We start from the raw sequence: 13,967 nt of genomic DNA on the forward strand, positions 1-13,967 counted from the left end.
GTGAAATTATTTGTTCTAGCTCTGTGAAGAATACTGTTGGTAGCTTGATAGGGATTGCATTGAATCTATAAATTGCTTTGGGTAGTATACTCATTTTCACTATATTGATTCTTCCAATCCATGAACATGGTATATTTCTCCATCTATTAGTGTCCTCTTTGATTTCTTTCACCAGTGTTTTATAGTTTTCTATATATAGGTCTTTAGTTTCTTAGGTAGATATATTCCTAAGTATTTTATTCTTTCCGTTGCAATGGTGAATGGAATTGTTTCCTTAATTTCTCTTTCTGTTTTCTCATTATTAGTGTATAGGAATGCAAGGGATTACTGTGTGTTGATTTTATATCCTGAAACTTTACTATAGTCATTGATTAGTTCTAGTAATTTTCTGGTGGAGTCTTTAGGGTTTTCTATGTAGAGGATCATGTCATCTGCAAACAGTGAGAGTTTTACTTCTTTTCCAATTTGGATTCCTTTTATTTCTTTTTCTGCTCTGATTGCTGTGGCCAAAACTTCCAAAACTATGTTGAATAGTAATGGTGAAAGTGGGCACCCTTGTCTTGTTCCTGACCAACTCCTACAGCTCAACTCCAGAAAAATAAATGACCCCATCAAAAAATGGGCCAAAGAACTAAATAGACATTTCTCCAAAGAAGACATACAGATGGCTAACAAACACATGAAAAGATGCTCAACATCACTCATTATCAGAGAAATGCAAATCAAAACCGCTATGAGGTACCATTTCACACCAGTCAGAATGGCTGCAATCCATAAGTCTACAAGTAATAAATGCTGGAGAGGGTGTGGAGGAAAGGGAACCCTCTTACACTGTTGGTGGGAATGCAAACTAGTACAGCCACTATGGAGAACAGTGTGGAGATTCCTTAAAAAACTGGAAACAGAACTGCCTTATGATCCAGCAATCCCACTGCTGGGCATACACACTGAGGAAACCAGAAGGGAAAGAGACACGTGTACCCCAATGTTCATCGCAGCACTGTTTATAATAGCCAGGACATGGAAGCAACCTAGATGTCCATCAGCAGATGAATGGATAAGAAAGCAGTGGTGCGTATACACAATGGAGTATTACTCAGCCATTAAAAAGAATACATTTGAATCAGTTCTAATGAGGTGGATAAAACTGGAGCCTATTATACAGAGTGAAGTAAGCCAGAAAGAAAAACACCAATACAGTATACTAACGCATATATATGGAATTTAGAAAGATGGTAACAATAACCCTGTGTACGAGACAGCAAAAGAGACAATGATGTATATAACAGCCTTATGTACTCTGTGGGAGAAGGAGAGGGTGGGAAGATTTAGGAGAATGGCATTGAAACATGTAAAATATCATGTATGAAACGAGTTGCCAGTCCAGGTTCAATGCATGATACTGGATGCTTGGGGCTAGTGCACTGGGATGACCCAGAGGGATGGTATGGGGAGGGAGGAGGGAGGAGGGTTCAGGATGGGGAACACATGTATACCTGTGGCGGATTCATTTTGATATTTGGCAAAACTAATACAATTTTGTAAAATTTAAAAATAAAAAAAATTTTAAAAAGAGGAAGTCAAAAAAAAAAAAAAAAAAGAAATGTTCTTAGTCCAAACTGAGATGTTATGTAAGTAATATGCCTAGTTTCAAAAGACTTAGTATGAAAAAAGAGATGTAAAATACTTTGATAATTATTTGATATCATTTGATAATAATTTTATATTAATGAAATAATGTTTTGGATATATTGGATTAAATAAAATATGTATTAAAGATTTTTTTAAGAAAAGTCCATTAAAAAATCATAAAAGATTAAAAAAAGGAATAGGGTTAATCAAATTATGATTAGCTCATAAAGTAACACTAGGCAGTCATTAAAATGGATTAAGTAAGTTTTCAGATATTTAGCATGTAGAAAATCTACCGTGTAATGTGTAAACATAAAACATGGCATATATGCCTCTATTGATATGAATATACATAAATATGTTTATGTTGATATAAAAATACCTAAATATATTTACGAATGTATAAAAAAACTAAAAAGGTAAGTACCAAATTCTTAACAGTAGTTTCTTCTGGAAAATTGCATTATGAAGAGTGAGGACAGAGAGGATAAAGGTTTTGATTTTACACGCATAAAATTTTGTTTTCATCTCTATAAACATGATTTTTAAGAAAATTTTTAAATCAATGGATATTTCTATTTTAGAAAAATAGAAAGAAAGAAATGCCAAAGGAAATATAAATTCTCCACTGTTAAAAACCCTAGAATCTTGAAGTATAGGCAGGGTACTGGAAATCAGGGTCTCAAATTATACTGTACTAGGTCTGGGTCCTTGTGTAAAAGCAGGTTGGGAATGCTGCTTTCAGAGCAAGCCTGACAGGAGGATGTGCTAATACTTGGCACCAGGCTGTGACTTTCCATATTCCAGTCTAGATAGAATCTCTGCTGGTGTATTTTGGGGAACCCCAGCAGGAAAAAACTACAGGTTCTTCCTGTAGGGTCATGAGCCTTCCAGAATATAGAACTACCTGGGTTCCATCTCCATCTGGAGTGTGATGGGTAGCTAGGACCAAATGGCAATGAGTCAAGAGCTCTGGTCTACAGAACCTACACATCTATTATCAGCTCGAACCTCCTTGAGGAACAAGAAGACTCACTTCCTAACAAAAGTCAACTTGCTCAAGATCTAGGAAGGACAGGGACACTTGCTATGGTTTCACCCTCTCGAGACATCCCTCATGCAAAAGCTCGCTTCCCCATGAGCACCCTCCTTAGGGCGCCCTGCACATCAGGGTTCCGGAGGCTGTAGATGAGTGGGTTCAGCATGGGGCTGATGATGGTGTTGAGGATGCCAATCCCCTTGTCCTTGTCTGAAGCCTCCACTGAGCCTAGCCGCATGTAGCTGAAGATGCCTGTGCCATAGAAGATGCCCACCACAGTGAGGTGGGAGCCACACGTGGAGAAGGCTTTCTTCCTGCCCTCTGCTGAGCGGATCCGCAGGACAGCAGCTGCCACATGGATGTAGGAGGTGACAATGAGAATCATAGGTGCACCTGCCATGAGGACACCCAGACCAAAGAGCAGCAGCTCGTTAAGCTGGGTGCTGGAGCAGGAGAGCTGGAAGAGCTGTGGGAGGTCACAGTAGAAGTGGTTGATCACATTGGGACCACAGAAGTTAAGTGTGGATATGGCTACAGTGTGGGTCAGTGCATTTGAGAAGGCACAAGCCCAGGACACGGCCACCAGTATCCTCTGGACTGTCTGGCTCATGCGGGTGCTGTAAGTGAGGGGTCGGCAGATGGCCAGGAATCGGTCATAGGCCATGGCTGTCAACAAGAAGCAGTCCACACCAGCCAGGAGGTGGAAGAAGAAAAGCTGTGTGAGGCAGGCTGCATAGGGAACTGTGCGCTTGTGGGACAAGAGACGACCCAGCATCGAGGGAACGGTGACGGTGATGCACCCCATGTCCAGCACTGATAGGTTCCCCAGGAAGAAGTACATGGGGGTGTGGAGTTTGGGCTCCACCAAGATGGCTGCCAGGATGCTGAGGTTGCCCCCGACAGTGACCAGGTAGGCAAAGAGAAAGAGTACAAAGACAGCTGGCCACAGCCCTGGCGTCTCCACCAAACCCAGCAGGATGAACTCAGCAACAGCTGTTCCATTGGCTCCAGATTCTGGCTCCATGGGTCCCTATAAGAAGATATCCCATAGGGGAAGGGATCAGTCTTTCCAAGTTAGTTGATCAGTAGAAATATATTGACTTGCTTTCAGACGTCAAGCCTCAGAGTAAATTCCCAAGTGTCCTAGTGGGTATTTTCTCTTTCAGGCCACACCTCACTCATTAACCTTCTCTGTCTTCATCTCAGTGTCCTTACCCAGCATCCAGGTGAGTTACCTGCTGCCATAACTAAATTGGACTTCCCCCCTTCCTCGTGAAAGATAAAAGTCCCTTTCTTCTTTGGATCCCTAGAACCAAGGAAGGAGGCCCTCCCACCACCAACAACCCATATAAGAAGATTTGGGGAAAACTTAATGCTGAAGTAAAATTGAACAGATAGTAAAATAGAAAGGACTAGAACTGATCGTGATGTTGTTGTTTAGTCGCTAAGGCACATCTGACTCTTTTGCAACCCCATGGACTGTGGCCTGCCAGCCTCCTCTGTCCGTGGGATTTCCCAGGCAAGAATACTGGAGTGGGTTGACATTTCCTTCTCTAGAGGATCTTCCCAACCCAGGGACTGAACCCTCGTCCCTGGGGGGATCTTTACCACTGAGTCACCAGGGAAGCCAGAATTGACCATATTTATAAGGACTTTATAATTTATAATTGCCCTTATAAATATATTACAAAGAGATAAATATCTGGCCAACATCTAGGCAAGAAAAATATAAAGGTACACAAAATTAGGAATTAAAAGGGCCAAAAATAAATACAATAGAAATGGAACACTATTTGTTCCTAAGTTTGAACAATCAATTCAAGAGTAGTCCCTAAACCAAATAAACCAACTGAAAAATGGAAAAAGTGATTGATAATGTACTTCCATGTGTAGTCTCCAGGCTCATATGCTTCTTTGACCGATTATTTAATAATTATAATATAAATTGTTTTAAAATTACAAAATATTAAAGCCTCCCAAATTTATATTTTTAAAGTTAGCAAATCCTGATATTAAAATGTAACAATGGCACCAAAAAAGAAATTATTCTACACTACCCTTGTTTGATACTATGTATGTAAAAATCTTAAGTACAATACATGAATCCGCCATTATCTAGGAGATTTTATAGCAGAGGATGGTTTAATATTGGTAAATCTATTAATATTTTGTAGGATATTAATTTGGAGAAGGCGATGGCACCCCAGTCTAGTACTTTTGTCTGGAGAATCCCATGGACAGAGAAGCCTGGTGGGCTGCAGTCCATGGGGTCGCTAAGAGTCGGACACGACTGAGTGACTTCACTTTCACTTTTCACTTTTATGCACTGGAGAAGGAAATGGCAACCCACTCCATTAGGTTCTTGCCTGGAGAATCCCAGGGACAGGGGAGCCTGGTGGGCTGCTGTCCATGGGGTTGCACAGAGTCGGACACGACTGAAGCAACTTAGCAGCAGCAGCAGCATATTAATTGGCTTAAAAAGAGGAAAATTTTATAGAGGCAGTTCTTAAACATCTGCACATATACTGGATGTAGAGAGAAAAGAAAAAAAAGAGAAAAACACACTTGTAGTTACTTGAAATGGAAATATATCACTTTATGTTATGGAGCATATCCATTGCAAATCTGAATCATTCATAATGGCAGAATAGTAGTGATATTTGTATTAAGATCAGGAGCAAGTAAAGCTATGGCTTTTGCTACTTCAAATATTTCTCATTCTAAAAGTTTTGGGCAAAGGAAAATAAAATGCTTAGGTAAAAAAACAAGAAAGAAAAGAGTAAGTTGAGAACAATAACATTGCCTCAATAGAAGAAAGAAAAAACTTGGACACTTGTGGATTTATTAAGATATTAGCAAGTTAAAAAATAATTATACACAGTCAATAGATTCCTTACACACCAACAAAAGTCAGTCAGGGTTAGTTGCTCAGTCATGTCCGATTCTTTGTGACCCCATGGACTGCAGCCTGCCAGGCTCCTCTGTCCATGGAATTCTCCTGGCAAGAATACTGGGATTCCCTTCTCCAGGGGATCTTCCTGACCCCAGGGATTGAACCTGGGTCTCCTGCATTGCAGGCAGATTCTTTACCATCTGAGCCACCAGAGAAGCCCATATGCCAACAATGCTGCTGCTGCTGCTAAGTTGCTTCAGTCGTGTCCGACTCTATGTGACCCCATAGACAGCAGCCCACCAGGCTCCCCCGTCCCTGGGATTCTCCAGGCAAGAACACTGGAGTGGGTTGCCATTTCCTTCTCCAATGCATGAAAGTGAAAAGTGAAAGTGAAGTTGCTCAGTCGTGTCTGACTCTTAGCAACCCCATGGACTGCAACCCACCAGGCTCCTCCATCCATGGGATTTTCCAGGCAAGAGTACTGGAGTGGAGTGCCATTGCCTTCTCCGAATGCAATTGTAGGGTGAAATCTTACAAAATGAATCAGATTACTTTCATAATAATATATCTTTCAATGTTCTATTTTCTCTAAATTCCAGAGATCTTTAAAGGCCAGCAGTAGTAGCTCAGTAGTTCCTCCCATCATATTTCCACCAGATTCAAGGTGCTCAAGTCCCTTATATAAAATGGCTTAGCACAGTCAGCCCTCTGTGTCCATGGGTTTTGCATCCATGGATACTGAGAGGCAAATGTTTACAACTTTTTAAACTGTACTAAGGTAATCTTACCAGGAGGAAATTTTTAGTTAAAAGGGCCAGCTTCTCTTTGTCAAAGGAAAATATATAGCTATAATGTAACAGAAGCAGAAGATGTTAAGAAGAGGTGGCAAGAATACACAGAAGAACTATACAAAAAAGATCTTCATGACTCACATAATCATGATGGTGTGATCACTCACCTAGAGCCAGACATCCTGGAATGTGACATCAAGTGGGCCTTAGGAAGCATCATTGTGAACAAAGTTAGTGGAGGTGATGGAATTCCAGTTAAGCTATTTCAAACCCTAAAAGGTGATGCTGTGAAAGTGCTGCACTCAATATGCCAGCAAATTTGGAAAACTCAGCAGTGGCCACAGGACTGGAAAAGGTCAGTTTTCATTCCAATCCCAAAGAAAGGCAATGCCAAAGAATGTTCAAACTACCACACAATTGCACTCATCTCATACGCTAGTAAAGTAATGCTCAAAATTCTGCAAGCCAGGCTTCAACAGAAGGTGAACTGTGAATTACCAGATGTTCAAATTGGATTTAGAAAAGGCAGAGGAACAAGAGATCAAATTGCCAACATCCGCTGGATCATGGAGAAAGCAAGAGAGTTCCAGAAAAACATCTACTTCTGCTTTATTGACTATGCCAAAGCTTTTGACTGTGTGGATCACAACAAACTGGAAAATTCTTAGAGATGGGAATACCAGGCCACCTGACCTGCCTCCTGAGAAATCTGTATGCAAGTCAAGAAGCAACAGTTAGAACTGGACATGGAACAACAGACTGGTTCCAAATCGGGAAAGGAGTACGTCAAGGCTGTATATTGCTTATTTATCTTATATGCAGAGTACATCATGCAAAATGCCTGGTTGGATGAAGCTGGAATCAAGATTGCCGGGAGAAATATCAATAACCTCAGATGTGCAGATGACACCACCCTTATGGAAGAAAGTGAAGAAGAACTAAAGCACCTCTTGATGAAAGTGAAAGAGGAGAGTGAAAAAGTTGGCTTAAAACTCAACATTCAGAAAAGTAAGATCATGGCATCCGGTCCCATCACTTCATGGCAAATAGATGGGGAAACTATGGAAACAGTGACAGACTTTATTTTCCTGGGCTCCAAAATCACTGCAGATGGTGACTACAGCCATAAAATTAAAAGACGCTTGCTCCTTGGAAGAAAAGCTATGAAAAGCTACACAGCATATTAAAAGGCAGAGACATTAATTTTCCAACAAAGGTCCGTCTAGTCAAAGCTATGGTTTTTCCAGTAGTCATTTATAGATGTGAGAGTTGTACTGTAAAGAAAGCTGAGTGCCGAAAAATTGATGCTTTTGAACTGTGGTATTTATGCCTGGAAAATCCCATGGACCGAGGAGTCTGGTGGGCTACAGTCCGGATCGTAAAGAGTCGGACACGACTGAGCAACTTCATTTGATTTTTGCATTGGAGGTTAACTCTGTTATCCTCCTGCATGGTCATTTCTCTACAGAGCGTTCCACTATTCTTCTATTCACTATAAATGGCTTCAGGACAGATTCAGGCCTGACTCAGCTTTGTATTCTCAGTGCCTATCATCACACTTTGCATACAGTAGGTACTTAACATTTCTGAAATAAGTAAATAAATGAATTCGGCAACCAAGAACAAGGAGTTGGGAAAGGATTTCTGAATGAGCTGGAATTTATGCAAGAAAATGAAAGGTTGATATGATTTGAAAGAGATATGGATTTTAGTGAAAGGCAGAGCAATACTGCTGTGGGAATTGCCGATTCTTTAGCTAGATTGGACATCAGGAACAATTAAAGTGAAAGTAAAATCGCTCAGTCACGTCAGACCTTCTCCAGAGGATCTTCCTAACCCAGGGATCGAATCTGGGTTTCCTGCATGGTAGGCAGACACTTTACCATCTGAGCCACCAGGGAAGTCAGTTAAGCAGTAGTTAAAACAATCCTGGTCACTGACACATTTTTTTTCTTGAAATAGCCCCAAAATCAGGAGGGTCAGACCCTGTGAATAAATAAGGCTAGGCAAAAAGCGTGCTCCCCAGGTGGCACTAGTGATAAAGAACCTGCCTGCCAGTGCAGGAGATGTAAGATACGCAGGTTCGATCCCTGGGTCAGGAAGATCCCCTGGAGGAGGAGTACAGTACACCTCACAGAGATGCCACGGAATCCTCACTCTTAGTGGTGAAGCTTACTTACTGCTACCAAGATTCCAGGATGATCACTGGGCTGTTCATCTAAGAAGTCCATCTTAAACAAGATCACCATGATAACCTTAACTGAAGAGGTTCTCCTAGATTATGACTCTTGGGTGTTCAAAGTGAGCCCCAGGCTGTCCATACTGAGTATTTACGGCTCCCTGCTATGATGTTCCAACTAAACCCTTTATGCATCTGATAAAGAAGGCTCAATCAGGCCCTCTGATGGAGGGGTCTGGTCCATGGTTGCCTGAGGAATGGGTCCAGGAAAACTGGATTTGATGAATGCCCTCCTGCTCACTCCAATGAAAGCAGAAAGCTGGCTTCATCCAAGAATGACAAGCATTGGTAAAGTGGCCTGGAATGGGAAGTGTCAGCTCTTCCCTTCACTTGATGTGTTACCCAGAGTTAAGACTCTTTCTCTACTGAATCCTCTGTGAAAGAGATCTGACTTGCTTGATAACAACTCAAGTGCCTTCTCCATTACTAGGGAGCAGAGGGGAACCCTGGAGAACACTTACCCTGTTACAGGTACAGAAGCCAGGGAGGTTCCTGGTGAAGAGGGTGCAGCACTGTGCAGGCCCTGGCCCCGGAGAGCAAGGAAGGGGCCATATATAAGAAAACGGGTGAAGGAGAGATGAGATCACCTGTGTTGTGAGGCACTACCCACTGCAGTGTCACCCCTGGGGCCCTCAGAAATTAGCCCTCCCAGGAAGGGTTGGGGTTTGGGGAGCCACAGACCAATAAGCAACCCAAGTCTCTGCTGAGCCCAGTAATGATGCTTCACAACTTTGTGATGCTTCTGATTTCCTCAAAATGATCTCCCATCTGACTCCTTGCTCCACCTCTCATGTGGCTTCCATGAGGTGATTGGGGAATGTTATTAATCCCATTTATCACTCAAGGGCAGTGAAGTCCAAAGAGGTTTCCAAAGTCACCCATGGAGCTAACGGTAGAGCTGGGATGAAACCAGAGTCCAGACTGAGAGATTTGCTCTCCTAGAAGGACAGCTTTGAGCAGAGTGCAGCCTACTTCCTAGGCTTGCCTTGACTTGGGGAAGAGAAGAAGCACAAGAAAGGAGGCAAAGGGGAGAAGCCTTCTGCAAACTCAAGTTTCCTAAGGAGTCCACAGGAATGCAGTGCCTTCTCCCTCGAGACTTGTTAGTGGAGGCCACTGGGATTGCATTTTGGAGGGTCCCGTAATGATTCTGGAAGTAGCTAGCAATAGAAAAACTGGGTTGTATTATGCCCACCCTTGACTCAGACAGTAAAGAATCTCCCTGCAATGTGGGAGACCCAGGCTTGATCCCTGGGCTGGGAAGATCCACCAGAGAAGGGAAATCCATGGACAGAGGAGCCTCGTGGGCTACAGTCTATGGGGTTACAAAGAGTCAGACATGACTGAGCAACTAACACTTTCACTTTTTTTCTTTCATGCCCACCATAATGGAGAACTTGCACTGGCTTAACTGTAGAACCCCTGGTCCTCATGCTTTCCCAGGGCAACCTGATGCAGCATGAAAAGCATGGATGTGGTCTGCTGCTGCTGCTAAGTCACTTCAGTCATGTCCGACTCTGTGCGACCCCATAGACGGCAGCCCACCAGGTTCCCCCGTCCCTGGGATTCTCCAGGCAAGAACACTGGAGTGGGTTGCCATTTCCTTCTCCAAGTCATGAAAGTGAAAAGTGAAAGTGAAGTCGCTCAGTCGTGTCCAACTCTTAGCAACCCCATGGACTGCAGCCTACCAGGCTCCTCCAGCCATGGGATTTTCCAGGCAGGAGTACTGGAGTGGGGTGCCATTGCCTTCTCCGTGGATGTGATCTATGGACTCGCTTCTCCAGTTCTTAATGGTATGACTTAGGACTAGCTGCTGAAGAACTCTGAAGTTTCCTCATCTGTAAAATGAGAACAATATCTTGACCACTGAGGGAGGGCTGGTCTGAGAATTAAATGAAATTTAACATACTTAAAGTCCCTGGGGAATCTGGGGATCAACAAGTAATAATAATAATAGCAATCACTAATATTTTCTACATTTTAATGTGTTATCTTCCTTAATCCTCCCAATAACTCTGATGTAGCTTTGTTGTTTGCCTCACAGTGCAGAGGAGGAAACTGAGGCTCAGTGAGGTTTAGTAATTTGCTTGATGCTGCACAACTAGGATGTAACAGAGCTGGATCTCAAACCCCATAATATGGTTTTAACAACTTTCTAGAAAACTTTCCATCCTTACTGGAGTGGGTTGCCATTTCCTCCTTCAGGGGATCTTCCTGACCCAGGGATCGAACCATGTCTCTGCATTGCCTGCATTGGCAGGAAGGTTCTTTACCAGCTGAGCTACCAGGGAAGCCCTCTCTTCTTCCAACTTCTTCAAAAAGCACCTACCGCCATGTCATATGCCCCGTTGACTCTGTCTCTGCTGCCTAGATGGACTCCTATATTGGTGCCAACCTTTTTCAGCTCCTTCATGGTCAACTGTACATGATGCCTCTGCTTACAGGATATTAGCCATTTGCAAAAGTGTTCGTGGGTGTGTTTCATTTTCCGATGCTTGCTGTCCATCTCATAATTGCCTGGTACTTGTCATGCCATGGATGAGCTTGAGGCTTTCTGTCCAAGCTGTGCTCATTTTATCCAAGCCCAGTTCTCAACTCTGGGCTCTAATTCTAGCTAAAAGCTGCGGCCAGCCATGGTATGACTCTCTTACTGTCGCACTAAACTGCTCATGCCTGCCTTACGAGGCATCACAACATGTTTTTTAAGGTATAGTAATTAAGATTGTGCTGTATCTGAGCAAAACAAGAGAACTGGCTTCCCTGATGGCTCAGTAGGTAAAGAATCTGCCTACAAGGCAGGAGACGAACACAGATTTGTTCCTTGGGTCGGGAAGATCTCCTGGAGAAGGAAATGGTAACCCACTCCAATATTCTTGTTTGGGAAATTCCATGGACAGAGGACCCTGGCGGGCTATGGTCCAAAGAATCACAAAAGAGTCAGACATGACTGAGCCAACTGAGCACATCAGAGAAATGAAGCAAAAGAACAAATTAGAGAGTCTGAAAATAATATGCGGGAATTTGGTATGTGACATGGGCATCCAGCAGAGCAGTAGGAAGAGGACATGCCTTTCAATAAATGATTCTGGGGTAATAAGATAGCCATAGGAAATATGACATTACTGTCTTTCTGCATGCACAAAAATTAGTTTCAGGAGGATGAAATACTTATATTGAAAATTAAAGATGTTCAAACTGTAAAAATAGTCAATGGAATACCTTCATGCTCTTCTAGGAGTTCAGTCATTCTTAAAGAAGTTCAAAAAGGGACTCCCATGGCAGTCTAGTGGTTAAGACTCCACACTTCCAATGCAGGGGATGCAAGTTCAATCCCTGGTCTGGGAACTAAGATCCCAAATGCTGCATGGTATGGCCAAAAAATAATTTTAAAAAAGAAGATTAAAAAAAGAGAAGTACAAAAAACGTTAGTCATTTTTAAAAGACTGAGAGATTTGCCTGCATTAAAATGTCAAAATCCCTACACACCACAGGATAATGTTTAAATACAGTTACAAATTAAAAGAGACTTGTGGACTTCCCTGGTGGCCCAGAGGTTAAGAATTCGGCTGCCAATTCAGGGGACGTGGGTTCGATCCCTGGTCTGGGAATATTCCACATGCCTCAGGGCAACTAAGCCCATACACACCAACTACTAAAGCCCAGGTGCCCTAGAGCCCAAGCTCTGCAACAAGAGAAGCCACCACAGTGAGAAGCTACTGAGAGTAGCCCCGCTAGCTGAAACCAAAGAAAAGCCCACACAGCAACAAAGACCCAGCACAGCCAAATATAAATACGTACATAAAAATGTTTTAAAAAGTAAAAGACTTACAATATGTATATAGCTCTCCTAGAGTATCCAACATATTTCCAGACTTCTACACTCAATAAAAAAAAAATATAATAGATCCAATAGAAAACAAAGGATATGAACAAAAGAGGAAACACAAATGGCCAGTGAAAGGAAGTTCAGCCTTATTTGTGATCTACCAAATGCAAATTAAAATCACAGTTGAGACACCATTTCACACTGTATCGGTCTAAATAAGAAATGAGATAAATGGCAAGTTTTAATGAGAATATAGAATTTTTAAAAATCTTATACACAACTGCTAAGACCCTAACGTGGTATAAGTCCTTTGGGAAACAATTTGAATTTATCCTTTAAATCTGAAGACGCACAAACTCTATTTCTAATTAGCAATCATAGAGAAGTTCTTGCATGTGTACCAAGAAATATATACAACAGTGTTCACAGAAGCAAAATATCTTGAAATAGGAAAGAAATGATAAACTTTGGTGTATTAATAGCCTGCAATGCTATACAGCCTTAAAAAAATAAACGAACAATAGTTGTAGACACTCATATGAGAATCATACAAACATAATAATGAAATAAACAAGTCAAAGAAGAATAACTATTGAAAGACCCCATTTATATAAAGACCAAATATAATGGTAAAGTCTAGATGATAGGTATATGGGTGTTCACTGCACAAGTTTTAAACTTTACAATGTGCTCTAAAATTTTTACAATAAAATATTAGGGGAAAACAGTCTTTCATTTTTTAAAGATTTTTTTTTTTTTAATGTGGACCATTTTCAAAGTCTTAATTGCATTTGTTACAAAATGGCTTCTGTTTTTGTTCTGGCTTTTTGGCCGAAAGGCATGTGGGATCTTAGCTCCCCAGTCAGGGACTGAACCCTCACCCCCTGCACTGGAAGGTGGAGTTTTAACCCCTGGACCACGAGGGAAGTCCCAATCTGTCATTAAAGAGAAGACCTGGCTAAATATCTTGCTATCAAATATACCAGTTTTTATTACCTTTCAAACTACTTCTAGGAATCTGTTCTAAATGTAGAAGAGGCATAATAAGGGGACATTTTAACTTATCTACCAATAAGGGAATAATCAAGAAAGTTTTATATTCACCATCCCTTTATTGAAACACTCTTCCTTGACTCAGTGTGAATCTGGAGGTGACACTAGGGAGGAAATGGCATCAGGAGATGAGGTTCCCTCTGATATTCTAAGGGGCTTCCCAGGTGGCACGTAAAGAATACACCTGCCAAAGCAGTAGACATAGGAGATGAGGGTTCGATCTTAGTCAGGAAGATGCCCTGGAGTAAGAAATGACTACTCACTGCAGTATTTTTGCCTGGAAACTTCTAGGCACAGAAGAGCCTGGTGGGGTACAGCTCATGGGGTCGCAGAGTTGGACACAACTGAGTACACACAGACTTGCATTGATATCCTCCCCATTATGCTTGGACTTGGGCATGTCAATGCCCTGCACCCTCTTCTGGGAGGCTCTTCCACCCTTCATGCAAACTGACCTCAGTAAGACCTTCCGTCACTGCCATATTTGTCTAACTTCT

The 13,967-nt window shown here is 42.0% G+C and overlaps 1 protein-coding gene across 1 annotated transcript; it reads right to left on the reverse strand.

The window, feature by feature from the left end:
- Positions 1 to 2,747: 2,747 nt before the first annotated feature.
- On the reverse strand, positions 2,748 to 3,695 carry LOC113878389 (olfactory receptor 3A1-like). The gene has a single exon (XM_027519404.1). It carries the CDS (start codon positions 3,693 to 3,695, stop codon positions 2,748 to 2,750), a length of 948 nt encoding a protein of 315 aa, XP_027375205.1.
- Positions 3,696 to 13,967: the final 10,272 nt, after the last annotated feature.

This window comes from Bos indicus x Bos taurus, chromosome 19 (assembly GCF_003369695.1).
Source record: "Bos indicus x Bos taurus breed Angus x Brahman F1 hybrid chromosome 19, Bos_hybrid_MaternalHap_v2.0, whole genome shotgun sequence".
In the NCBI taxonomy this organism is placed as follows: Eukaryota; Metazoa; Chordata; class Mammalia; order Artiodactyla; family Bovidae; genus Bos; species Bos indicus x Bos taurus.